At 35.7% G+C, this 27,255-nt stretch overlaps 3 protein-coding genes and 1 pseudogene across 7 annotated transcripts; 2 read left to right on the forward strand and 2 right to left on the reverse strand.

Annotated features, from left to right (window-relative positions):
• Positions 1 to 831: 831 nt before the first annotated feature.
• On the reverse strand, positions 832 to 5,352 carry LOC100748062 (band 4.1-like protein 5). 5 transcript variants are annotated; one of them, XM_012390974.3, is made up of 8 exons: positions 4,798 to 5,348; positions 4,367 to 4,684; positions 3,816 to 3,963; positions 3,511 to 3,687; positions 2,723 to 3,427; positions 2,196 to 2,629; positions 1,366 to 1,788; positions 832 to 1,140 (listed from the first exon to the last, which is right to left on the reverse strand). In XM_012390974.3, exons 2-8 carry the CDS (start codon positions 4,529 to 4,531, stop codon positions 1,009 to 1,011), a joined length of 2,184 nt encoding a protein of 727 aa, XP_012246397.1. In that variant the 5' UTR covers positions 4,532 to 4,684; positions 4,798 to 5,348; the 3' UTR covers positions 832 to 1,008. The 5 variants fall into 5 exon arrangements, with proteins under 5 accessions (XP_012246397.1, XP_003493024.1, XP_012246399.1 ...); XM_003492976.4 differs by having other exon boundaries at positions 4,754 to 5,347; XM_012390976.3 differs by lacking the exon at positions 1,366 to 1,788 and having other exon boundaries at positions 4,754 to 5,352.
• Positions 5,210 to 5,328, forward strand: LOC112213673 (annotated as a pseudogene).
• Positions 5,353 to 7,255: 1,903 nt separating the features above from the next.
• LOC100748266 (40S ribosomal protein SA) lies at positions 7,256 to 9,584 on the reverse strand. The gene is made up of 6 exons (XM_003492977.3): positions 9,367 to 9,584; positions 8,755 to 8,916; positions 8,475 to 8,680; positions 7,951 to 8,238; positions 7,500 to 7,724; positions 7,256 to 7,412 (listed from the first exon to the last, which is right to left on the reverse strand). The coding sequence occupies exons 2-6, from the start codon at positions 8,885 to 8,887 to the stop codon at positions 7,335 to 7,337; spliced, it is 930 nt and encodes a 309-aa protein (XP_003493025.1). The 5' UTR covers positions 8,888 to 8,916; positions 9,367 to 9,584; the 3' UTR covers positions 7,256 to 7,334.
• Positions 9,585 to 9,940: 356 nt separating this feature from the next.
• On the forward strand, positions 9,941 to 14,884 carry LOC100748382 (integrator complex subunit 13). Its single transcript, XM_003492978.4, has 9 exons — positions 9,941 to 10,283; positions 10,352 to 10,426; positions 10,500 to 10,786; positions 10,865 to 10,955; positions 11,036 to 11,243; positions 11,321 to 11,700; positions 11,790 to 11,951; positions 12,029 to 12,360; positions 12,445 to 14,884. The coding sequence occupies exons 1-9, from the start codon at positions 10,068 to 10,070 to the stop codon at positions 12,728 to 12,730; spliced, it is 2,037 nt and encodes a 678-aa protein (XP_003493026.1). The 5' UTR covers positions 9,941 to 10,067; the 3' UTR covers positions 12,731 to 14,884.
• Positions 14,885 to 27,255: the final 12,371 nt, after the last annotated feature.

A 27,255-nucleotide genomic window follows, 5' to 3' on the forward strand; every position in this document is an offset into this window, starting at 1 on the left:
TATTTTCAACAATAAAACGTTTTATAGTAAATAAAAAATAAATTGATAGGAATGAGCATAAAGAAATTTTAATAAAGATATCTTCCTTTATTATTGTTATCGAAGGCACTATGGCAAATGGAAAATATCTAACCAGTATTGAAATACTTCTAGTAGACTATCACCTGGGCACTCAGATTTCATTTATAAATTCTAAGTAATAAAATATTTTCAATTATATATAAATATACAATTAGATGAGAAATAAGTCAATTCAATAAATTTAATTTTTAGTAGGAGCTCCATACATTACCTCTTTTTAATGTACATGTGTGTTCTTATTGTATAATAAGATATAAGGACACTTAACTCTTTGTAAAAATTGACTATGTTATACAACAATAAATATAGAACACACATAAATAATTTGCATGACAGAACTGAATTGATAATGTATTAAAGTAAAACAATTATTGATAAAAAGCAAATAAAAATATTAACTTTTTTATGACATAGGTACTGTACTTAGATCTGTACTGTAAATCTGATTTCTATGCATGATTTCTCTTGCATTAAAGAGTACTAATGCAGTTGTCAAATGGTATATTACTCGAAGCACAAACTTAAAACATCAATCTCGTATAAAAAATACGTCAAGTAAAAAAAATTTTTAATTAGGAATTATATTTATACAATTCATATTTCTTGAAATTGTAAAAATTAATACAATTTTTCAAATGAAGTGCTTATATGAATTAAAATTATATAAAATTAAATACTTACATAAATGCAAATTATTCGTAATTTGCAAAAAATATAAATGCTGACTGGTCCCACTGATATAATATGTCAAATTATTCTTTCATTTTATTGTATTACTTCTTTTCCTACTTAGGCAACATTGTACTCCTATAGGCACTTTAAGCAAGTCAGTACATATTATAAGGAAGACCAAATTTGATAAATATTTTTCTTTTTGTTTTTAGAATTGTAATCTGTTTTTATATATTTCGTTGATTACTTAATACTTCAAAGTTGCGTTGTGATTACAGTCTTCCTCGTAATTACTGTATGTTTAATTGGAGTTTGATCTGCCGTCGTTGTTTGTGATGGATCGGCTACTAGCCAAGGACTGATATCGGAAACAGCCGAATTATCATCCTAGAACAGAAGAAAAATATGCAGAATATTAAATATTCAGATGCATTGGAATTTCGATATAAAATTTTTACGATTTATTGATATTTTACAGATGTTTAAAAAAAGGTAAAAAAAACAAACACATATTTGCATACAATTTGCACAAGCTAAAGCATTTTTAGACGAATACAAGGACTACGTGTGTTACAATAGTTAACTGACAAACATTTAAAAAATGAGCCACACCTTGTGAGTAAGAGTCGTAGTAGTTGTTTGTATTTCTTCAGTTTTCACGACTCTCGCTCCGTTTTTCTCTGTTTCCACTTCAGTTTTCTTTTCAACCGTGGGCTGTATTTCTTTAAAAGGATTAAGCAAACCCAAAAACGGATTCGAATCTATAAACGGGTTTGTATTCGCTTTCTTTTCCTCTTCCGTTTTTGTATCGTCCTCGGTATTTTCAGAGACAGTAGTAACTTCGTTGTTATTATCGCTAGTGAAGGGATTGAACGGATTTTGAGATTGGTTTGAAACTTTAGGATTCAATTGTGTTGTTTTTTGTTCAATTTGTCCCCAACTGTCTAGAGAAAAATGCGTTACTGTAACGTTGTCATCCGCTGATGGATTTGTCATCATAGCACCACTTACTGACAGTGTCAATTTATCTCCGCCCTAAATAAGAGGTAACGCAAAAAAGCAAACGAATCACATCTAAAGCTTAGAAGCACAAAACGATAAAACAAATATTGGAAAAAGATGAAACAAGATATAAAAAAGAAAAATTCAAGACATGTTTGAGTCCATAAAATGAAAGAATATTCGCGTATATACAAATTTTTCAAGTCTATTATAAACTTTTGTTTGTAATGTCTGCGTTTAATTGCTACAATTGTACTAATTCAAATACCAAATACTATTTTTCTGAATGCATTTATTTAAAAAATGTAAGGTAATTCAATTAATCAATAGCATTCTAAAAAAAACAGAACAACTTTCTACTGTATAAATTACCCATATTTATGTCAATATGTTGCATAATGAATAATATCAACAATATTAAAGAATTTTAGTTTTCTTACCACCGATACAATTGTTGCTGCATCAGAATGCTGATTGTTCTTAGTAATAACTGGAGATGCATCCATAGACGTGATGGAAACCAAATTTGAATTTTTTCCTTGCTCTAGAGACTTTGCTTTCAGTATATTGCACTTTAATGATTCTGGCGGAATAGGCGTACGTGGGGGCAGTGAAGAGGTACCACCAACTTGATTATTTGGCACTAACGATGTTTGATTAGTCATATTTTCGATGATTAAACTCGTTTTCACAGGCTCTGTTTCTTTTTCAGTGTTAGCAACTGCTGTTTGATTTCTAGGCTCTAAAGGCTGCTGATCCTTGGCCAGTGATTTCAGTAAAGAATCTACCAAAGGTGAAGACGTAGCATGTACGCTGGAGTCTGACGATTTTGTACTACATTGACTCGGCTGACGTTGCAAAGACTCTTCTTCGTCTATAAAGAAAAATACTTATCAAGATTAGAAAACTCATTATACAGCAACTTTATATCTTTTCTGGCAAAAAGAAGATACTTTTTTATACTTACTGTTAACTACTGGAGCTGGTGGTTGCGGTTGTTCCACTTGCTGACGTTGACGTTCTCTTAAAACATGGCTTTGACGACGCGCGTATCTTTGACTTGGTCGTCTTTCAAATTGTACTGTTCTGCGTGCTCTATTCAGCTGAGTGGTTTGAAATTCGGTTTTACCGCTGTAACGAAAACGTGAACCCATACGAAAGAAATTTTGGCGTCCACTAGCACCTTTAACGGGTGCACGTAATCGAAAGAAAGCATGATGCTCTACAGCGCACTTCCATAAATGTTTGCAAGCCTTTTCATTGACAAGTCTGAACACAAACGTATGTTCTTGTTCTCCTCTCCCTTCATCATCCTCTTCCACCACAACTAATGTTAGTTTCTTCTTTTTAAAGTCTAGCCGACCAATCTTGGGCCAAAAGAACAAGCCTATTTTTTGTGTGCCTTCGAAGACCAAGATTCCCGTTGGCGTTAATCCCAAAGAGTATTCACATGCATCTTTACCGAGAACGGTATGCATATCTACACCATACATATCTAACCATTTAGCTTTACTGAGATAAGCTGATTCAGCTTGTGCTGGACTAAGACCAGAACACTTGGCGTATTCTTCAAGTATTTCAAGCTCCATTTGCTCTGTTTGGCCTGGTACAAATCTAAATTCTGATACTGTTGCTGCACTATGTATGGCAGGATCGTAATCACCAAGCTCAGCTAAAAGTACAAATAAATTTATATCAAATATAATTACAATTCACATTATTTCTTAACTTATTCATTCTTTTTTAGATACTTACATTGAAGAGATAAAGCAGCCAATTGCACAGCAACTTGGTGAGGACAATGAAGTTTTCCTTCCAAAACATCTTGCTTTAATTGCAAGAAAAACTGGTATCTTGTTAATTCTTCGCGCAATGTATTAGGTTCTGATGAGTAAAACTTTACCTTGAGCCGTAAAGTATATGGTGGTCCAACTACATAAAATATCATTTGTTAATAATAAAACAACGAATAATTAATTTTGGAAACAGAAGGAAAAGTGATGCATTAATTTCAATGAACAAAAGGAAATTTGTTTAATGCATAGAAAAAACAAACATACTTTTTACTTGTTTCTTTATTGGCTTAGTGGGATCGAGCCAATGCTGAACATTATTGCTATCGGTATATTGCAATCCAAAATAATCTTTCTCTATTAAATCTAAACTATAAAACACTTGTTCATATAAGTCGCTAGCTAATGCTTTTTTCTGTAACACAAAAATAATTCACAAAAATATAAAAATCTGTGTACCAAGAATATAAAAGAGGATAATAATATGTAGGACAGACATGGGTGGTATTTATAGAAAGAAACAATTTAATTTGACAGAATCAAGGAAAATATTAAGTGCAACATAGATATATAAAAATTAAGGAGATAGAAAATAAAACTAAAAAATACAAATGAAAATTATAGGAGAAGAACATAATCAGTCAAATTTCTTACAAAGAAACAGGTTTAATATTCAGTATGTTATCAATCAATTCCATTGCTCCTTCCTATTTACATTAACCAAACATTGGCATAAAAATTGAATAGCAAGTATTATTTATTAGATAAGAAATATTTTCAATAATTACCATTGATTTTTAATAGATTATTCTACTCACTGACAATTCTATTGGTAGATCCGTGCCATCAAGCAAAACGACCCTACATTGAACAACATTCTTATTGCTGAGCAATCGTTGATTTTTTATTTGGGACGACGTAGTCTGTCCGCTGACACTACGAGCCCTACGTCGTGACAAAAATCTTAACATTTTATTTGACATACGTCGAAGCAAATTTGCTGTCGTTCAACAAACGATATATTGACCCAAAACGCTACATTCCTTCTTCTACGCGGATATTATACTTTTCCGCGATACGTCGCGTCGGTTAATACGCCCACTTGTACACGTAAAACACGCGTAATCACGTCGAAGCTACGAGGAAAAGAATAATTATTAAACGTACATGTTAGAAATCGGATTAGAAAAGAGATTTTATGTTACTTTTATGTTTGTTGACTAGACATAATAAATCTCGAAATCCAAACCTATCCGGAGAAGATACACATCTCTTGGTACTGGTCCCACTGATACTGAACGCTACGAATATTTTTTATGTTGATAAGCAGATGGCGCTAGTATCGGCGAACATTTAGTTTTAGTTAGAATTGTTTAACGTTGTTTAAGGTGTCATTTGAATTGTAGATTTTGTTTTTGTCAAAAGTACATTACTCCTAATCTCAGTTAAACGTTCTTTTAAATGAAATTCATAAAATAATATATGTTATTTGTTTTTAAAGATGTTTGTATGGCAAAGAATTTGGTCGGTGTCTAATTAAATATTGAAGAAGATTAAAGAAGATTAGAGGAAAGAAATTAACTATCATCTTAATAATGAGCAACAACTTTTCATCCAAGGCAAAGAACAAAGTAAAAGAGTCTACATCCTCTACTGTATGTGTCAACACCCAAACCGCGTTGAAATCACTCGTTCTCGTCCGAGCACGAAAGTTACGCAGCGTTGGACACGGATAGTACTTAGATGGTTGACCGCTTGGGAACTCCGTGTGGTGTTGGCACTTCTGTAATTTTCTTTTTCATATAATTTAATTTCTATTTCGCACAAATAGCTAGAAAGAAAGAAAGAGCTAAAAAGAAAGCTAGAAAGAAAAGTCTTTTAATTACAAAGATTTCTTCTACGTAAAGGAAAAGAAAAAATGTAAATAATCTATTTTTACATAGATATTGTACATATACACTATATATATATATATATGTATGTGTATATATATATACATGTCGGGTTAACATTAGAATTTAAGGCGCGTAATGATTCTTCGTTTGAATTAGCCATCGTTTTACAAAACAGAATTATATTTACGCGTATATACAAGATTTTACAAAATATTGTGAATATTGAGTTTAATGAATAATAAGATTAACAAACAATAAGTTTAACTAATGATCAGATTAACGAATAATAAGTTTAACGAATAATACGATTAACGAATAATATGTTTTACGAATAATAAGTTTAACGAATAATGAGTTTAATAAACGCTATTAACAATGTTCTTGGGTTCAAACGAATCCACGGTCAACGGGATAACTCTTTACTATGCGTAGAATAATTTTAGACACAAAATACGATTGCTGAGACGCTCGGTAAACTGCTCAATGTATCACTTTCCAAGGTGATCACACGAATGATGATCTGATGAAAATCTTTCTCGCTGTACGACTGTATTTGTTTGTTATATGCTCGCTGGAAGCATCGAGAAGGTTCCAATCGCCGTTGCTAGGCAGTTTCTGGAGTTTGATTCTTAATACAACGTGTGTCCCATTATATCGACATCTCCAAAGTACAATTCTATGTAGCCAGGCCCGTTCTTGAGGCCGTATGCCTCCACAACCACATTTCTAGGGAGAACTATACAACCGATCCACACCTTCGTCAGGCAAAACGTTTATCCCGTGACTGTGGCTACGTTCGGCGACCAGTTGTCACCTCGAACCCAATTTCGTTATCACAAATCTCGAACAATTACAATCAGATCGAATGATAACAATTGCTTAATTACAGCTATGATAAAATCTAAGCTAAAGCATTAGAGGACTTTTCTCAAAATTGCAAAGGGAAGGCTCCGGTTTTCCTTTCATCTCCGACATATATATATATATATATATATATCCATAATATACACCATCCACATTGTAATTTAGAATGAAGATAAAATTTAAAGTTTATATACGAATTAAATAGAGTTTATAAGAATATTACAAGACCTGCATTATTAATTCTATAAGTAAATTACAAAATGAAACATATAAACCAAATTATAAGGATACCATATCATAGTCGATTGTACGGTTCTTATTCCACGTTATCTCTGTCCTTATCTTACAGTAGATATACTATCCTCGTCACACAATATAGTCATCTTCTTCTAACACAAGATGTATATCTATCTTTGTTACACTGTAATGTTCTCCTTTTCTATGAACAACCCACATACTGCCAAAGAGAGGGACAGAAATTTGGACTGTTCATGAATAGATGGCAGAACATGGTTTGTCCGACAGGCTTTTCAGGACAAGAAGCTTAATTTTTGTCTTCCGACAAGTCCCACGCGGCCATCTATCCATAAATGGTCCAAGTTTCAGTTCCTCTCCTTTCTAATAGATGGCAGCACACGGTTTGGCTGACAGACCTTTCAAAACATGAAACTTAATTCCTGTCTTCGGACACGTCTTATGCTGCCATCTATCCATAAATGGATTAAGTTTCAGTTCCTTTCCTATATAATAGATGGCAGCAAATGGCTTGTTTGTAGACTGGAAAGGCACTAATGTACAATAAAATTATATTCATTGGTATAAGGTAATGTTTCGTAATAAATTCATTAAATATGTGATTGGAAAGATTAATTTATGTACCTTTATTATTGGATTATTTTAATTAAATCCCTATTTTTGTCGGTCTATGATGTAAATAATAAAAATATGTTGAAATTTTTATATATTTATTTTTCTTCATACACTGTACGAAGTTTGTCAGTGTAAAAAATTATCAAAGAGAATGATATTACCACTTCTCTGTTGTGGCACCTCCCCAACTTTGTCCTGCGGCAGATGGTGTTGTAGTGGACCATTCGTCCGAAGTCTGCTTAGCAGGAAATAATAAATAACAATGTTTTGCTTTATTTCTAATATGGTTATTTTACAAAAAATAAGAGAATTCCATTATTACCTGAGCAGCCCAATCTCCACTAGCTGGGAATGCTTGTGCAGCTCCTGCAGTCGGAATTGCTGCTGCGGTTGGAGTTGCTACGTCGTCTGCCCAATTTTCAGGAGCTACTGTACCAGTGTCAACTTCATTGACCCACCCAGGTTCAGCAGCAGTTGTAACTTCAACCGTTCCTGCAAACTCTTTAGCAGGTGCAATTTCCTTGGCAGCTTGTTCTTCCTTCTCAGCCTGTAGAAACATTATTTCGACAATTTATTTACTAGTCATTTACATTAAAATACGTATAAGCTCCAGAAATATATTCAGCAAAGATTAAGCCATATTCTATAAGGTCAACAACTGTATTTCTGAATATTATTTTTTCATCATTTAGCAAGTATAAGTATAGATAGAAACTATATACAAGTATTAAACAAAACGAAGTAAATGCTATTAGAATCGTATAAATATTAACCTCCTCTGGATCTCTGTAAAAGAACAAGTCGACGACAACATCCCACTTGGTTTCACGAGCAATAGAGCCTCTTAATCTCAGTACTTCTCTTGCCAACAACCACCACATAAGACCGACACAATGGAGACTCTTTGTATTACAGGGAATTGCAATATCGACGAAACGAAGAGGTGAGTCGGTGTTACAGAAAGCAATTACTGGGATATTCACGTAACTGGCCTCGGTAATCGGCTGATGATCGGTAGATGGATCAGTAACGATCAACAGACGTGGTTCACGGAAGGCAGACTGAAAATAATTGATAACATTATTATATCGTAATTTGATAATACCACAATATTCATACTTTAAATAAAATCAGAAAAGATTAAGCCAAATTAAACCAACAGAGATAAATTATGGAAAATAAATGTTCATCATTTAAAATAGTATAATAAATATAAAATAAATATATACAATTTTAAATTAAATTTTGAAACCAGTCATTTGACCAGACAGGGTAAGCTTAGCACTAATTAACTAACTTGAATTTGATTAGTGAAAGCACCAGGAGTAAAACGTCCAGCAATAGGAGTAGCTCCAGTATGCTGCGCAAATTTCAGAACAGCTCTTTGCCCGGTTTGGCGGCAACTGATGACAAACACTTCACTAGGATGTTCAATAGCAACAATGGCACGTGCTGCTAATAGCAATTTCTCCCAAGTGTGACGCAGATTGATAATGCTAATACCTATATTTTAAAATAATATATTGACCATTTTAATTAACAATCAGAGTATTGTATTGCATGTGAAACAAACATACCATCGCTCTTCTTCTTGTACACATATTGCTCCATTTGGAAGTTCACATTTTCAGCACCTAGGTGCGTATATGCAGCTAACATTTTAGTAACATCATCCTCTTTAAGAGACAATACGTCTAAACCTCCTGACATCTTAACGTTGTGGTTGAATTACGAGTAACCTAAACATATACATTGTTAACCTAATTTAATATACACCATTATTGAATTGATCTAAACAAATAATTATTAATGACGTTCTTCATTTATTTTCCTACTATCTATTTATACATAACCTTATTTCATAATGTGAAATAAATTATTTGTGTAATATATTAAATTAATATATTAATATATTAAATTAATGTACTATTTGAATATAGAAATTTTAACAAAAAACGAAAATTTATAACACCAGAAAATGTAAATATTATTAAAAATTTATTTGAATGATACTCCACGTGTATCAGCCCGCAAGGTTATAATATAAATTTATTGTAACCACTTGTTATTAATATAAATTTTTACATGAAATTTAATCCCTATACAATTTTTACTATTTAACTAACAATTTTTTATACTTCACATAAAATAAACGCTATAAATAAAGAAAAAGATTTCAATATACTCACGTTATCAATGCCACTAGGAGACTTCCAGTTGGAAAGGAAGTTGTATGCTTTAATTCCTGTTAAGAGAAAAGAAGGGGAGAAAAGATTTACTTTTTCTCATATAGTATTCCATATTATTGTAAAAATTATAAGATAATTTTACATTCTAAGTCAACTGTCTGAAAAAAGTAGCATTTGAATTTTTCATAAATATATGGAATTGTAATTGAAGAGAGAATAAAACGGAAATGCATTGGGCTTCACCGGGAAATTTTAAATGTTAATACATTACAAGACGAATTTTACAAATAAAATTTGTTATAATACTACAGCAATTTACCAAAGCTATTCATTTAACCCATCAACTGTATAATATTTTATTTTCTAAATAGTATACACGATTAATTTGTATTCTGCGAAAACAATTATGTTGTATTTGTATTTATAAAACAATGTCTTTTTAAATAAAATAAATAAAAATAATTATAATGTTGCAATATGATTATGAAGTTCTTTAGATATATATATATATATTATGTAATTACTCTATTATGTTCTTATGATAATAAAAACATGTAATTTTAACATCTTTAGAATATTTTGTACTCTAACCTATAATATGGTATATTCTCGAGGCATTATCCCCTTTCTATAAATGTATATCTAACGAACTGTCACGCGTTGTATGTGAAAAAAGCAGTTTATTAAAATGTTGTAGAAGAATGTATCCGGCAAATCATAAAACTATTTTTGTTTTGGATCACACGCCATATTTTGGTATATCTACTGAAGCTCCAATAGAATTTGATTTTCTAAAGAGTCGCGGTCAAAACTTAATTCCTTTGGCACCTGTTTGTAAATCTCTATGGACCAGCAGTGTAGAAGCTTCACTTGAATATTGTAGAATAGTGTGGGATCTCTTCCCAACCGGAAAATTGGTATATTATTTTATTTAATTATTATTGTCAAGTAAAATCTGTATATTTTGATTTTTTATCCTTTACAGATAAGATTTGTTGTAACCGATCGTGCAGCATATGTATTGAACTCATGGAGTCCATCGCAACAAAATTTAAATCATGTAAGTAATATTGAATGTGTAATGTATTTGTATTTAAAAGTAATATGTCTAATTATGATCGTTATGATTACAGATAATGAATGGTACAGCCATTCTAGGAATACCAACGAAGATGCCAAAACCTGGAGAAGATTATTCAGTTATACATGGTTTGAGAGTAGCGATTGAAACGCTTAACGAATGCTCAGAAATTCAACATGACAAGAGAACATCATTAAATGAGAATACTAGTAAGCTTGTTAATAGAGGAAGAGTGATATGTATTACTAGTGCACGAGATAATAGCAACATGAAAAACTTGGAAAATATATTTTTGAATGAGTTAACGCAAGAAAATAAATCTGCTTTAGCTTCAGATCAGTTAGTATCTAAATCAATAATACATAGCATTGTGTATATGTATAATTTTATAACATGATTGCTGTGTTTGTATTTCAGTTTAATACCAGTAGATTATTGCCATTTAGTTATACTGAACATCTTCCCTAATAATATTGAGTCACAAGTTACTAGTCAGGGACCAAGAGAGGTATTTTATTTATTTCACCATTCATATGTAAATTTTCGATTGTATATGAATAGAATTATTCAAAAAAAATTTTGTTTTAGGTTTCGCCTATGTTAACAGTAGAAGTACATTCTATCAAGGCACCTGCATTACATTCAAAATTGTCTCACTTAATTTTATCTCACTATGATTTAGCTAGTACAACAGTAACCGGTATACCAATGAAAGAAGAACAGAATGCTAGTTCTTCTGCAAATTATGACGTCGAGATATTTCATTCTTCAGCTGCCCATTCAGCAATTTTAAAAGGTTGTAACTGTTAACTGTAAAATATAAATTATTCAATATGATATATGCATGAAAACATTACACGAATATCTTTATAGGAAATCCACAAGATTCTGCTTTAATTAAAACATTTAGAAGATTCGAAGAAGGATCAGAATATGAAACAGTAACTTTGAAGTGGTGCACACCACGAGGGTGCAGTGCAGCAGAAATGCAAAACTGCACAGCCATGCATAGAATCACACCTGTAGATGTAAATAGTAGACCTTCCTCTTGTTTGATCAACTTTTTGCTGAATGGTAGATCAGTAATGTTGGAAATGGCCAGGAAGAGTGGTGGAAAAACTATTTCTCATTTACTCGCTGCACATGGTGGAGAAATTTTTATACATACATTATCAACTGCTAGAAGCGTATTAGAAGATCCACCTTCTATTAGCGAAGGCTGTGGTGGCCGTGTCACTGATTACAGAATAACTGTAAATATGTACATTCTAAACATTTCCTTTGAAAAAAATCTTCATTTCTCCAGGATATCTTTCTATAATTGATATATTATTTGTGATAGGATTTTGGAAGATTGATGCGGAATAATGTATTGGTGCCTTTAAAAAGAAGTACAAACTGTAATACCGAAGGTCCAGCAGAAAAGATGAGATCTAGATTAGAACGACATACGAAATATTGGCCAATTACTATTTCTAGTACACTTATGTTCAATCTGAAACAGGTACATATTTCAAATAAAATTTAGTTGATAAATCCTAGTGCAACTTCAGTATGTAATAGTATTCATGTGAATTGTAGTTAATAGATCCATTGCCAGATTTAATGGTAAAGGAAGAACTTACTGCAGAGGAGGTTGTACAGTGCAAACAGGTGATCTTCAGTTTATTGCAATTAGAAGCAAAACACGAAACCTTACCACTACCAAGTATAGGAGGTGGCCGTGGTGGGAAAGGTGGTGTACGCAGGGAAGAACACTACAGGCTGCTGTGGGGAGAATTAGAAACATTCTTAAAGCACCACTCGAATAATTCTGCTGCGCATTCTGAAGTTCTAACTTGTCTCCTCGAAGTGCGAAGCAAAGACGACAAAGATAAAGTCGAATTGGATCAGGCGTTGCGCGAATTAGATGGGTAGGAATAATTTCTTGCAACATTTCTTTTGTTTTTCATTCAAAAAATATTCTAAGACAATTAACCTTTTACATCATTTCTTAGATTTGGCAAAGAAGATGTAACTGCTCGAGCTAGCGTAATAAGAGCAACAACCGATTCACCGATGTCGCCACCGGCAAGTACATCAATGTCACTCGGGAAACAACTCCACAAGGGTAGTCTCCATGCGCCTAAAAGTTTGTTAGACATTTGGTTGCAAAGAAGTGGACCTAAGGAGAAGAAACCTGATTTCCATGGAAGAGTGAATAGTGATGGTCCCAAGGCAAAACTATATCCCAACTTAAAAGAGACTGGGCGAGAGCCACGCGAGCCTATCTTGGAAGGCTAACGATTTGATTCGAGAAATTTTAATGAACCATACGCGTATAATATTAGTTATAATAATTATTATTTGTTATCTACCATTGATCGTAATGGATAATGCGTTACAATACTTTTGACCAGGAACAAATAACAATTTCTTAAGCTATAACTGGTCTACTAGTTTCCTTATACCTAGAACATCAACTATCCTGCATCATCATGTTCCAGAGTGCTACTCATCCCGCATACTGATTCGCCAATAGATATAAGTGTACCTAGAAGGAACGTTTAGTGCGCTTCAAGGAGTGGAGCAAATTCGACGAGATTCTCGGTACAGGAGCACAAAGACACAGTTGCAGGGGTTGCAACGTGACCGATGCTATCCAATGGAAAGAGATACGCGAGGCGATGCACCTGCGCCCGAAGATATGTGCGAGTAACAGCGCGAAAGTGTATCAGTGGTACAACGAAAGCGATCCACTCCGACTCTCATCCCCGCGTCCTTCGTCCCTCGGCGTTTTACAGCGGCAGACACGTCTGCCGGGTGTCTGAGCCACTGCGATACGTTGACCTCCATCGAAACTATAGCTCTCTATCGTCTCTCCCTCCCCGGCTGGAATTCCGCCGCTAATCGATGGAAGGAAGGAGGAAGGTATGCTTGCTGCTGCACATAATATAATGCGAGCACGAGAGGACGGGGGAAAAGAGAGACGGAGACAGAATCGACGGATGAGGAGAAGCACACAGAGGGAAAGAGAGGCGGAAGGGGATCGGAGAGTACAAGTGCGTGACGTAATGGTTCATTCATCCCGAGACAGACGATATCCCGGTCAATGGTATACATATATACATATACATATACATATACACATATATATGTATATATATACTTGTATATACACATATACGCATCTCTATGTATGATTCGTTTCGATACATACGTGCATGTGTATATGTGTGCTACATCTACGTACCTAGGAATCTGCGTGTGTATGTGTCACGTGAAATGCACACGTGCACGTGCTGTTCTGCTCGTTCGTCTCGCTTTGATTTGCTCGTTCCTCGCTTCGGCCAGTTACAGCCGTATCCCCGGCTTTCCTTTCCTCCGTCGTGTTTCGGATAAATCAGTCGCGGGGACGTCATCTGCGTGAACTGACCTTGGCACGTCGGTCCGCCCGTGGATATGGATTTTTCTTATCGACGCTGCTTGTTACGACTCATCTTACGCAATTATTATGGTACCTATTGTGAGAAGTTGAATAATCGAGACACGATACGTGAAACAATTAAAACGCTACCCTCGTGTTTAATGCGACAACGGTACAAGTGTTAGGATTGAAAGAATAGATTGCATAATGCGATACCAATTGTCATTATGATTGATAATATCGGGCTTATTGAAAGGAGATTGTTCCTTTATCCTTCCTTAATAAAATGTCTTTCTATGAAGGATTTGTTGGTCAAATAATTGATTAAGAATTTATTAATTACTTAATTTTGTAAATAATGAATAATATTAAAACTAGTTGATAGTCGATTAATTACTTGTTACTAAGAAGAAAGAAAGGACGGAAGTAACTTGCATCCTAAATTTCTATTTTATTCGAGAATTGGATATTTTATTAGCGATTAGAGGATGATTCGGTTAGTTGAAATTATTCTATCGCGATGCGTTTGATATTCTCGCCGGGAAATTCGCGCCGCGACGCAGTCGGAAAAATAAATTAGATAGAATTATTGATCCAGAGCTTACACACAGCTGTGTGCAGGTGGTAGCGTGAAGAAGAGTCCGCCGTTTATAATTTACCTCGCCTATCTACCCCAAATATCGATCCTGACAAAGGGTCACTGAACGAACAACGGTGAAAAGAGAAACATGCCGCGTAGTCTGGCTAATAATCATCAATGTCACTCGCTAATTACCGATGCTAACATCGTAAAACATCAAAGAAAAAGTTTCGCTAGAAATTCGGTAAAAAATGATCCAAACGCCGGTTCGATGACCGCTTAACTTCAGCTTTTAATAAATAGAATAAGCGTCCCTTAGTCAACGTAATTAAAAAATATCACATATTTTTCGAAGATTATTGCGTTGCTACTGCTAGGCCATTTCGTAAATAATGTAATTTAACATTTTATTTTGATGTACTGTAAATCATGATTAAGCGAGATCGTAATTTGAAATATAGAGTGGAGACGTAGGCTGACGTCTTAAGGCTGTAGGTACAGTTACGATCTTGCTATGTATAATTATACATAATAATAATAATTATACATTGTGTGTCTCATTTTATGAGAGAGAGAAAATGTAATATAAATATACACCGTTTTTTTTAATATTCTCCGGAAACATAAATGATATGCATTGATATACATTTCTTCGCATGACCTTCGTTTGCGATCCTTACGTGTCCATGATTACTTTGTCTTAATCAAAGGACGCATAGTTGTAAATTTATAATAAGAGGTTTTGCCTTATCCACCACCTCTCATTTTGTTATCACTTAAGAAAATGATATTTAGGGTACCTACTGCAGGAAACCTTGAATGACAGACCATACAAAATTACTAACCAACTACTTTACGAACAAAATAAATAATGTCGCTATGTGAAGATAACTTACAGTGACATAATGATACATTTTCCTTAACTGTTACTGATTGTAAGTATTCTATTTCTCTCCCACGAAATTCCCGCTCTGCCAGTTTGCCGTGTTTCTTTTTTTTGAAACTACTGGATCCACACAGCACGTCTGCACGATAGAGTGTGGAAAACGGCTTATCTGTTTCTACCTTTTGGCAAATAGGATACGAGCTTCGGGGCACGTCGGACGTCCTACCGGAAGACCCATCGATAATGCATGGCGTTATCGATTCTTGGTATACATTGGCAAGTTCGTGGAGTGGATATCGATCTGTGCCAGAGAAGCGACGTGCTCCGTTTGCTGGGCCTCTATAATTCATCGTCGCTTCGCTTCCTAGTCTTTGTGCCTTCCGGACGGGGTCGAAGCTTTCTCGAGTATTGGAGTTGAGCGTCTTTGGAACGTCACCGTGTCCGAATGGAATGCTCGTCTCGAAATGCATCAGTCATTGTCACAGTCCAGTCCAGTGAATGAATCAGCGAAATAAACCTTAACGCAATATTAACGAGCTTTGCCCGAAAAAGAACCTCTGTTTGTAGAATACGACGATTAATCGTTAGACGTCGAGGAAGAGTATACGCGGTTCTGTTTATAGCGAAGTTGGCTAGTACACGGCTACTGCAACTGTCAGTGGAAGCCAGCTGATCGATTTCGAAGGAAACACTACAGTTTGGCCAGACTTGAACTAGTTTCCTGAGCTGGTCCTACCAACGTGCATTAGATTGCTGCATACGGATCCCTCCAGTATCCGAAGTTAATGAGATTTTGATGGGATGTCGATTGTTATTGATTACGTTAAAGAAGAAGAAATTTTATTTACAATGTATATGTTTATCGGATGGTAATGAGATCGATAATACAAGTATTAGGAAGTTATTATCGTTGTGAATGACCAGAATTATTCCTGAGATTTTCTAACGTGAATTTAGAGAAAATTGTATTAGGATACTTTGATCACGATTGATGGAATTTGAAGTTGATTGGACTGTGGACTATGCGCTTGTGGAAAATTTATAGATGTGGAGATACATGGAACGTAATCAAAATATACATGTAATATATCCAAAGTAAAATACTCGTTGCTATATTCGATAAATCAAATTCCTAAAATCCATTTCCTTGCCACAGCCACAGGAATTCACAAACCAAAATTTATAGCGACAATTATCGATCACCGAAACCTCCAATCTTATCGCAATACCAACGACGACGCCAAATTCAAAACCCGCTTATCATAATCCCAAGAAACCGAACTCGATCATACATATCAAGGACAGAGGTAAAGATCGTCGAAGAAGGACGAAATCGTTGGGATAAAGTCGACTAGGGGTTAGGGTAGAAGTTTCTACGCGTCTAGGAAACGTATTCCAGGCTCGCAATATTCCTTCGAGTTCTCGTTGGCGGAAATGCCAGGTCGGAAAGAAAGAACGAGAGAGAAGAGTGAGAGAAGGTAGGAGGGTGACGAGGGAAAAATAATCTCCCAGCGGGATTTTCGACCCTCGTCGCGTGTTCGTATCGGGGATAGGAAGAGACCCGGTGATCGTTAGCACGGAAGGGGACTTTGAAAAACGTCTCTTCGTGAGAGAGGCAGCTGCTGCTACTGAGCTGGAGCCAGGCAAGCAGGCAGCATTGAAAAGGGGGCGACAAAGGGACGCACTGACCCTCGGGGAGTGTAGCGGGAAAACGAGTCCTGCACGCTTTCGTCTGCCTCAATGGAATACGTTACGATATAGCTTGAAAAATTCAGAGAGCCGAATCTCTTCGTACCGGAAGGAAAGGTTTCTCTTTTTATCTGTTTCGCGCTTTTAAAGAATTCAGACTACTGTTTCGTATCATTTTGTCGGATGATCTCCGACTGTTCTTTCTTGTGGGTAGGAAACTAATTTGTGTTGTCATCTATGGTCCATGTACATATACTAGGTGTCTTTTAATTCGGGTAAAGATTGTAACATTTGTTGGACAAATATGTCTGTGAATGTGAAGAAGCTAACGATGATACATAAAACCCGAATAACTTCGATATCTTAAAACAAAGGAAAATGAACTTCCACGAAAAAAAAACAGATATTTCTTAAATCACGAGTTTATTTTTTCACCCTCTTAGCAAAATTATGTTTCTCACGCGTTATAGTCTCTGATATGAGACACCAGGGCGTGATTTTACACAAGGGGATCAAACGTTTCAATAAGTCCCTAATGAATTCCTAATGTTCAGATTTAGCTCCTTTACTCGCGAATCTTTACGAACGGAGGTGTATATCCCGGAAGGACAGCTGCTCGGGGTCAAAAGCCTCGAGCGTGTCGTGTTTCCCTAGGACTTACAGGCACAAGTAACAAACAGAATGCTGAAGTGTAATTGCGTTTATAAAGCGTGTCATGATATCGTCGGCACTTTGCTACTGGACTCGTATTGTATTATTCAAAGGGTTATTACGCCGGACTCTAAGAGTTGCTTCCACCGTCCGCCAAGCGAAGGATCTTCGATCCGAGTTGAACGAACAGAACTCCACGACTTTCATCGAACAACGCGTCTGTGGATTAACGTTGCCTAATGATAGGACGTGACAAAATCGGCAGGCGGAAGGCGGACCATTAACGATAAGATCAAATCATTTCAGATATTTTGTGCTGTATACCTTATATTTGGTATATATAAACGAATTATAGAAAATTTCGTTTCTTTCTGATATACTTCCCGAACTACCCGTCATTTGACAAAATTTTCTAAAATCCACCACTTTGATGTACTTCTTATTGTTCCACAGAAAGTCTCTTCTATATTAGTCGTTCAACCTTGGGCTTCGATTCCTTGAGTTGCAGCCTTAGTTAAAACTCAACATTTTGAGTTACATAACGGAGTAAGCGTCTTAAGACAGCCCTTGAATCATCTTACGCTAAAGCTAACACACCTTAGTAAATCGGATTAATGAACTCTATTCGAGTTCCCTCATTTTTGCGACACTTTTTTGACAGAGAAGACACACTTTCTTCAATCGGTACTTTCATCGTATCGGTCAAAACCATCCATAACGAACTACCAAGAGGCTGAAGGAACTGATACGTAAAGTTCGAAGATCTCTGCTCTCTCGAGAGTCGAAGTTAGAACGAAAGAGGATCCAGCCGATAGATCTTGCACGAGGAAAAGAGAAACAATGCGTGGCAGGAGAAAGGAGAAGAAAAGTCCTGATGCGATGGTAGGAGGAGTCGAAAGTAGAAGGAAGAGAGTATGAAGAGAGAGCGGTTACGAAGAGCGGTCGTGAAGAGAGGGTGGCGGAGAGGGTGTCCCTCAAATCGCCCCCGCCATGGTAACGTCGTCGTAGCACGTGCTTGCTACGTCACCGGCCGTGTTTACAGAGAGATACCTATAGCCGTACTCGTGACCTTGTGTTTTGTATATATCATCCTCCCTCCTGACGGCCGCGGGATTCCCCTCGCGGTCCCGCGGACCTGGGAATACCCCCATCCGGTATCGTCTCTCCTCTCCTCTCCCTTTCGACCTTCCGCCGCGTGGCTTTGGTACACGAGAGAGCTCCTCAAACTCCCCATGAGGCAACCAGTTGTTCCGTCTGTGACGTAACGGGGTATCACACGACCTGTCGGTGCTTTGTTGCATCCTATCCTGCTCCACCCTTCGCGGCAGCCACCTCTTTCGCTCGCAGCCGACCTACCACCAGACACGCTCTTTCTTTCTCCTTCTGTCTTCTCTCTTTTCACGTTCACACGTACTTCGTCCACCCAATGGTATATATGTATACGGTTCGTCTTTTGCCCTTTCCCTCGTCTCCTTCGTCGCGATGCCCTCCATACCGCGGTTAATTCTCTGTGCTCTCTCTCTTTCTCTTTCTCCTTCTCTCTCTCTTTTTCTCTCTCTCTCTCTCACCGTCCATATGTATGCCGGTTCTGTGTATATTTGGCCATGTGCATCTGTACGAAGAGAGGCGATGCGGGTTTATGTGTACAAGCTTGCGATCCGAGAGAGTGAAAGTGAGAGAGAATATCGGGAGAGAGGACGGGAGAGGATGCTTTAAATGGGTGAACACATCGCCTCGAAGGTCGTGCCAGACCTTACTGGGTCACTGGAACGATGGTGATGACCCCGCGCTCCTTTTCCTCCGGCTTCCTTCTAGTTCGACGGATCGAGCATCAAAGCGTCGTTTTATCGGAGGAATGTGAATGGCGTTGACAGTGCATGTATGTTGTGTTTCTGGTATGGTTAGGCTTCTGCAATTTATATGAGACGGTGTAGAATTGACTGTGGTGGTTTACGTGTTTTATGGAGTTTGAATGGGTGATACGATAGAAATTGGAGGAAAGGTGAAGATTGGTGGAGGCATTGTTCGAAGATATGGACTTGGACTGCAGACGATAACCCGTGGTTTAAGTATTTTGTATTTGTTACTTCTTCTGAAGCCTTTGGAAACTTGGGTACTGATACAGAAAATTGATTGATCTTAAAATAAAGTTATCCTTTCTATGCTGTTTCATTTTATGAAAATAACAAAATAATTGAAATAATTTGTTATTTCAAAGAAAATTTGTTCGAGTTTGCTATGATACAATGATACGTTCTAGTGTGAGTACCAAGCGTCATAAATTCTGTTCCAATTTTTTTTGGGGGGGACACGAACGTGACCTGAGTGAGACGCATCAGCCTGTGACTCGTGAGCTGGTCACGTAAGAGATCAAATAAATCGTAAAATCGACCAGACGTTACAGTTTATATGGTGAATGTCCGTGGATGAAAGAATTGACAGAAGTTTCAGGACATAAGAGTTAGAAACCTCAATCAGGATCGTAAAAATAAATAGCTATATCCTGTTGCTAGCTCTGATTCGAACCTTATTGACAAAACTGGAATGTTACAATGCGTGTGTATTGTCAAGTAAAATGTATATCACATAGCATCAATTGGTGCCATTACTTAATGCTTTAATTTAAGACCCCAATGACTTCACTTCATGGAAGTTCTCTCTGTAATCTGGGAGAAGTCTTTGTGCATTGCACTTGGAACATAATCTCTTTGATGATTTTCAATGGAGTTGCCATTCTATTCAACGGGGTGATCTTTTACAAATCTGTTGTATCATCAAAATTACTAGAGCCACGTCATTTTGCACGATTCAAGTAATATTATTAGCGAAATTATACAAATCAGATGATCGTCCTATCCGATCGGAATTGTAAAATTTTAAAAAACACAAGTCTTTCGCAGAAAACGAATCGTCCATTTGATAGAAAATTGTAGTGTACAAAGACTAACTATACCATTCGTAGTATGGGCGATTTCTCCTTGATGAATTTCTCGTATTCGTTTGACTTCCCATCAGGATTCGGAGGAAATTTAGGTTGGTAGCTACAAGCAGACGTTCCTGGCAACGAACCACGCCGCAAGGTTGCTTCTGTCCTTAATTTTAGAAGCGCCGGAAAGGAACGCTTGGAGATGGTCGTCGCGACGAAAATAATAACGCATACCAGGCGAAAATAAAAACTTCCTTACCACGCACTTGGATTTTATTTCAGTTCCATCCTTCGAATTCTCGTTTAAATTAATCGGGACGATTCGTTAAACTAAGCGAGGATATCTATGTTTTACTCTAAAAATTCTATTACGAATCATTTTATGCATTTGGAGATACACTCTTATACTTTTCGAAGGTAACAAAAAGCAAATAAAAAGAAAGAAAAGAAAAGAAATGCAGAGATTTATGGCGACTGCTGGTCGAGTTTCATCGTGGAATCATGGAACGAGCACTGGGAGAAAGTTGTGTAGAGATTGGAGAGCGTTTCACTTTCACTTTGTCCGATCCGTGACCAACATGGATTCAGGCTCCTCCAGACTTGTAAAACAAGTGTTTCTTTCTCAGATCAATTTATACTCTGCGTATAAACGATAGTTATTACGGCCATCCCCAGAAATTATGTTTAAAATTCAAAGAAACTTCGGAATCGATATAATATGATAAGGATTTAAAATAAAGATTATTTATTGAGTTGATTTACGTCTTATTATTCCTTTTGTTCGTGCTAACGCAATTTTTATTGCGATAATGAGACACGAATAAAGAAAAAAATTGCTGCTTTTATTAAATGGTATTACATTCTCATAATGTATAATTTGATAGAAACGGACATGATTAATTGCCATGTCATCACATTCAATTTTATTTAATCATTTAGCTTTTATTATGAAATTCGTTTATTTAATCTATTCATTCGTTAGGTCTAATTATTTGGTCTGTGTAATTAAATTATATTATTGATCGTTATAATTCAATTAATCTATCATTTAGTAATATCATTTGCTTATTTATTTTACCGATAGCCATATTCATGTACGGTTATCATATTGTAGGTATTATAATAGGTGATATTATATTCAAACACGTTTATTGTTCCTAACAGAAACAGATACATTGCATTGATAACTCGATATACCAATTCTATAACTATGTCTAATGAGAATTTTCAACAGGCAGATTGTTCAAGAAATAATAATTGTCAACTGTTCAACGCATAATCATCAGCGACTAGAGACAGTATTTTGACTTAAAATGCAATTATTATTTTAAAATTGTATCTCTTACATAATAATTTTCAAAATTCCTCTATTTCGACGTTCTATTTTATCCTCTAACGATTCAGCTATCCGAATTAACAATCACCGTAATGAATTTTCAAGCCAGAATCAACGATTATTTAGTGCGTCTCGTCTATGTCAATGCTCGAGAAGCCAAGTATCATCGTCGTTGTCATCGCGATCATTATCACCCTCGTCGGATAACGATCGTCATCGACATCGGGAATATCGTCATGGGGATCGGTTAACGATCCCCATATACGTATCAACGGACGAAGTAATGGCTGTGTTTCTTTTCTAATCAGCGACAGCACAATTATCTCGTAAATTCGGCTTGTCCCAATTGAACCATTGGCTTCCAATCTCCCTCGTGATCATCGACGGTTCTCACCGAGGCAAGAAACTTAATTGCTCCTTTTAGGTACGATTAATTTCGAATCAATTACCCGTTTGTTTGCGCACCATTCGCTACGGCGTACGGTTAATGGACGTGTAATTACAACCGGTGTATCGTGTATTACGTTGCCATTAACCCTACATCTACGAATGCCATCAAATTCCTTCTTTCTTCTTCAAGATTATCTGGTTCATTTGCTTTATGTGAAACATTGTTTCTTCTCTTTAGATTAATTTAAAAAGCGATTCTATCACGAGTAGTCTCTCTCAGATATTGTATATAATATTAGTTGACTAAAAGTTGTCCAGAAGGCTGGACCATTGTTGTTACGAGCGTGCGATGTTTTCTTTTATTTTATAATGATAAAACGAACATTCGATTACGTAGGGGACTTTTTTTCATGACAACTCTATGCGATAGAAAAATCCACATAGAAAATAAAATTGTCCATATAGTTCGATAAAATAATATTACGCGATTCTATTTTCGAAAGAAATGCCCATAACGTACCTGCGTGAGTCAGAATTGACCCAGCCCTTACCATCCGAATTATTCTAATAATTCGTTATTTTAGGTTCTTACTTCTTTCCTATATAATTCTATCGTTCTCTGCAGTTAGTCTGTAAGAAGTAATTTTTCTTACAGTTACTGTGCCTATTCTTCGGAGAGGTCAGTATAAAATTAATAACCTTGTTTGGAAAGTGAACCGTGGGGAAAAAAGGGAACGAAAAGAATCAGCCACGCCTACTCTGTGTTTATGCACATTATACTGATGGTAATATAAAAAAAAGCACAAAATGTTGGTATTTTTTATTTTTTACCTCATGTTCACCTTTATAGCGACATAAACATAGTAACGGGAGAAAACGTGGACGATGGAGTTTTTTTTTTATAGAAAGAGGAAAAGGGGAAAAGTCGATGTTTTTTTCCTTGTTCGTAATCGAACCGGAAAATGGAAGTGATCGATCCCCCTTTTGCGTCGAGAGCTTTTGCTCGTTTTCGCGTGCATGAAAGTTTACCGAGTTAATTAGTCGCTTCTTCGCGATAAATTTTACGCGAAGTTGCCGGAATAGACTTCTGTACAAGTTTACAGACGCTGTTTTATAATTCCAAACGTTTGACTTCATTCTTTGTTTTTAATAGGAAATTAAATACCCTATGCTGGAAAATTCCTTTGGAACCCTTATTTGTTTTTATTAGCGTCGAGGAAAATTTTATTCGAATAAAGGATAACGAATAAAAATAAAAAAACAAATATTATTCGACACTGATGAATAAATATCCAACGGACTGAGTATTTATTTGGATAAGAATTTATTCGAATAAGAAGTTATTGCGTGTACATCCTTTTGATATTTTAACCAAAGCGTTATTTTATTGGGATGACATGCATAGTATGTCACATGGTTATTCGATATCAAAATTATTACAGATGACTGATGACATACCGTGTATATCATGACGTATTTTTAAACAAAAATTGTCTGAAACGTGTTTTTTTTATTCCCTATATTGATTAATTCCACTTATTTTTTTATTACAAATGTAAAGGAGTTTTTGGTCATTCGGAGGAGTTTTGTTCAAAGTGACCTTCCTTGAATTGTGATAATCCGCGACTATTTCTTTCATTATCGCGTTTCCATAAAAAATAGGTACATTTCTAATAAAGAAGTCACAGAAACATATTAAAATTCGCCATAAAAAATTTGTTGGCAAGGATTTTGAAAATTATTTTCAAGGATCATTCACACTAGGCTATAGATGTTTATTAAAGACTTCAAGATTTTTAAGTAAAACCTAAGTAAACATCCGTATCATTCGTTAAATTTGAATACCATAACCAGCAATTTACTTTGGCAATTTCGTATATTTTTGCATATTATTTCTGATTATTAGCAAAATAACTTATTATTTGCGAAGTCGAGTCGTTTTAATTCACAGATCAATTCCTCTAGCGTTGACTAGGTGCCTCGAGAGACGAGTTCATTGCTTCGTGCATATTAACGAACGTGTCTTTTTGCGTAATGGGACCTGTATGACTCTTGTGAATCTATTGATGCATCAGACAGCCCAGTACGTCGTTTCAGTTGACTGGCAAATTTCTCAATTACGTTGTTTGACGTTGGAAGTAATGCGAAATACGGTTCAACGATTTCAAGAACAAATTAATAATCACTTCGTTAAATAAATGTACCAATATTTGTAGCACTTGATTCATAAATGTATTAAAAATATATTGGGTCGTTTCGTAAATAATGCGGTTTTTCTAAGAGTTAAGTTCGAAACAACGGGAGTTGTTACTATCAGAGTTCTAAAACATTGAAATAGAAAATTTCATAGAAGAAGACAGTGAACTATAAAATATACGAGAAAATGTATCACTGATCAATTACCAAAAGGTAATTGTTTATTTTGATCTAGTAATACGAAAGCCAAAATATTACTTATGGGATGGGCCAATATTTATCGAGGTACACTCGATTAAGTAATTTTAAAATGATTTTTAATTTTATCTTCGTAAAAAGATATGTGGAAAATTCGGAAAAAAGAAGAGATAATAGCTGTCCTGTAATAATCTTAATCCTTTCAATGGCATAATTTTACTATTTCTCTATTAAATATCCAGAATTAAAGCTTCACACTATGTTACCATTATAAGTACATAGTTGCCGTCTTTTGTCTTTGTTTCATTTCTTGAAATTCTCAAAAGACTTGACAAATTTTCCATCAACTTTATACGATACTTTAAAACGTCTGAGAAAAACTGTACGATGTTTTCACTCACACAGTGTGTCCAGTTTCTGGTTAAGCAGAAACACCAACAAGAAACGTTTTCAAATAATTTATTTAACCTCGTACTTCGTAATGACATCACGTTACTTTACAATTAATCCAAGAATTACACGTTACTCTAACTTTAAAAGGAAACAAAAATCGTGATCGGTCGCAGAAGCGCACTATACAAATGTAGTCGAAACTCATCGGGCACCGGGGTTTGGAGCGATGGTGAGTGAAGGGGTTGAAATTCGAAAAGTGTCGCGCGGCCTTCGTTTTTTCTTTTTTTTTTTTCATTTCTTGTTCTCTCAAAAGAGACGCGAGAAAAATTGGTAAATGGACATCACGAACGATCGCTAAAGATCGACTGGTGCTTGTCGAAGGCAAGGCAAAATGTGATTTTCTTCTTTTTTTTTCTTATTTCTCTCCTTTTTCGTCTGTTGGCGATTTGTTGACTCGCGAAAAAGAATGTTACGGCGTTTGTAGAGTTACAGACATTGTCTGCAGACGTGTGTCCGCATACAAATTTCTATAAAATATATAGAACTCCTAATAACGTGTAATAAATACAGGACGTTTTGTATAGAACGACCCAAAAGAGTAACTGATGTCGTGACAATGGATGAATATTCCAAAAGGATGATGAAAATTCCTATTCAATTTTGAAAGCGAAATAAAAAAACAGTTTCGGGATTGGCGTGTATTGAATGTTATCCTCTCGAGGAATGCTGGTACATATGTGTACGTTTAGTTTCTCTTTAATTCAAGTATGATTGCAAAAGATACAAAGATACAATCGTCACATATGTATACATTATTTTTCTCGTTTGAGATGTTCGTAAATATATATTTTAAATAAATAATCTAGCCTGAAAAGACGCAAGATAAAGCAAGTGAAAATTGCTCCTTTGCAAAGAAAAGGAGAAAAAAAAAGATAGAAACGTGACTTATCATAATTTTCCCCTGTGATCTTCCTATAGAAGTCAATATGTGTACACTTCTCGCGATTTGTTATACCGTGTGTCGTATATTACAATACTTTGCGTGTCCACGTCTTTTATCCAGAACTGCGAAAAATGCGTGAGATCAGGCATCCAGAAATCTTGTGGGAAGACACACATCTACAGACAACGTCTGCGAGTCTGAATATACGCGATTTTAGACACGATACAGAGAATAATAGCACATGGTGTGTCCGTTGATTCATTACGATCGCTTAATTAGTAACGTTAAATGGCAGTTTGTTAAGGTGATCGAACTGATCACCGGATCTTGAACCTCTTGTGAAACCTGAGATACGCGAACGTCGACATCGATCGATCAGCAAAGATCGTGGTTCGTTTTCGCCGCCGCTGGCTTTGTTCTCGTCAAAAGATGTTAACCGATTTGCGAAAAGTCGCGTTTAAGTTATTGACAACAGTAAAACGCGTCGCTGTATCGATTTCTTTTTCATTGCTCGAGGTGCACTGGCAGGGAAGGTCTTCTTTAAATTCCCTGGATGATCTTGCTTAACGATCAAACGTTGATTTATACATCTGTTGAGCTTGAAAGGATCACGTTGTCGAAGCTTGAGACGAGTGTTTCGTTACATCAGTCATTTACGGCGAAAATCCTGAGTGTGCGAGCGTCGATATAATCCTCTACATCTTTGGTTAAAAATTTAGGTGCAGTGGCAATTGCATTATAGAAATGTAATAAGAAAAAAGAAGACTCTCTTCTTTGAAAACAATCGTTAAAAATCACAATGCAAAATTTTCCAAATGCCTCGAGCTGACAAGATATCCACTTAATATCTTATTAAATAAATCTGAGCCAGTGGTAAAAATAAGTATCGATATTTCGCTCGCCAGACAAACAGAACCAAAGATACAGTTCAGTAATAATAAAGTAGAAATAGAGTAGATTAGATTAAGTACATGAGCTATTAGTTAACTAAAAAGAGATATTAGGGCAAATACGACAAATATTGAAGGACAAATGAGAGGAATTGTAAGCCAAATCTGTTTTTAAACTAACGAGCCCGAAAATATAGAAATAAAAAATATTTTGCTCGTCTTAAATAGTAAGAACCCTTGAACGAAGATGGAATTAGTTGAAAGGCAGTTTATCGTAAAAAAGATACATAAATTTGAAAAATTGAAAGGGAAATAATTTTTATT

The sequence above is a fragment of the Bombus impatiens genome, unplaced genomic scaffold, assembly GCF_000188095.3.
Source record: "Bombus impatiens unplaced genomic scaffold, BIMP_2.2 scf_0914, whole genome shotgun sequence".
Lineage (NCBI taxonomy): Eukaryota > Metazoa > Arthropoda > Insecta > Hymenoptera > Apidae > Bombus > Bombus impatiens.

Bases quoted from the DNA above. Each gene is read 5' to 3' on its own strand.
- LOC100748062 (XM_012390974.3), bottom strand. From the start codon at position 4,531: ATGTCAAATAAAATGTTAAGATTTTTGTCACGACGTAGGGCTCGTAGT. The intron at 2,630-2,722 runs GTAAGTATAAAA...TTTTCTTTATAG, and splicing joins ACCAGCTCCAGTAGTTAACA to ACGAAGAAGAGTCTTTGCAA. The intron at 1,789-2,195 runs GTAAGAAAACTA...CCTCTTATTTAG, and splicing joins CAGCAACAATTGTATCGGTG to GGCGGAGATAAATTGACACT.
- LOC100748382 (XM_003492978.4), top strand. From the start codon at position 10,068: ATGTATCCGGCAAATCATAAAACTATTTTTGTTTTGGATCACACGCCA. The intron at 10,427-10,499 runs GTAAGTAATATT...TTATGATTACAG, and splicing joins CGCAACAAAATTTAAATCAT to ATAATGAATGGTACAGCCAT. The intron at 11,952-12,028 runs GTACATATTTCA...TGTGAATTGTAG, and splicing joins TTATGTTCAATCTGAAACAG to TTAATAGATCCATTGCCAGA.
- LOC100748266 (XM_003492977.3), bottom strand. From the start codon at position 8,887: ATGTCAGGAGGTTTAGACGTATTGTCTCTTAAAGAGGATGATGTTACT. The intron at 7,725-7,950 runs GTTAATATTTAT...ATGTTTCTACAG, and splicing joins TTTACAGAGATCCAGAGGAG to GCTGAGAAGGAAGAACAAGC. The intron at 7,413-7,499 runs GTAATAATGGAA...CCTGCTAAGCAG, and splicing joins GTGGAGATTGGGCTGCTCAG to ACTTCGGACGAATGGTCCAC.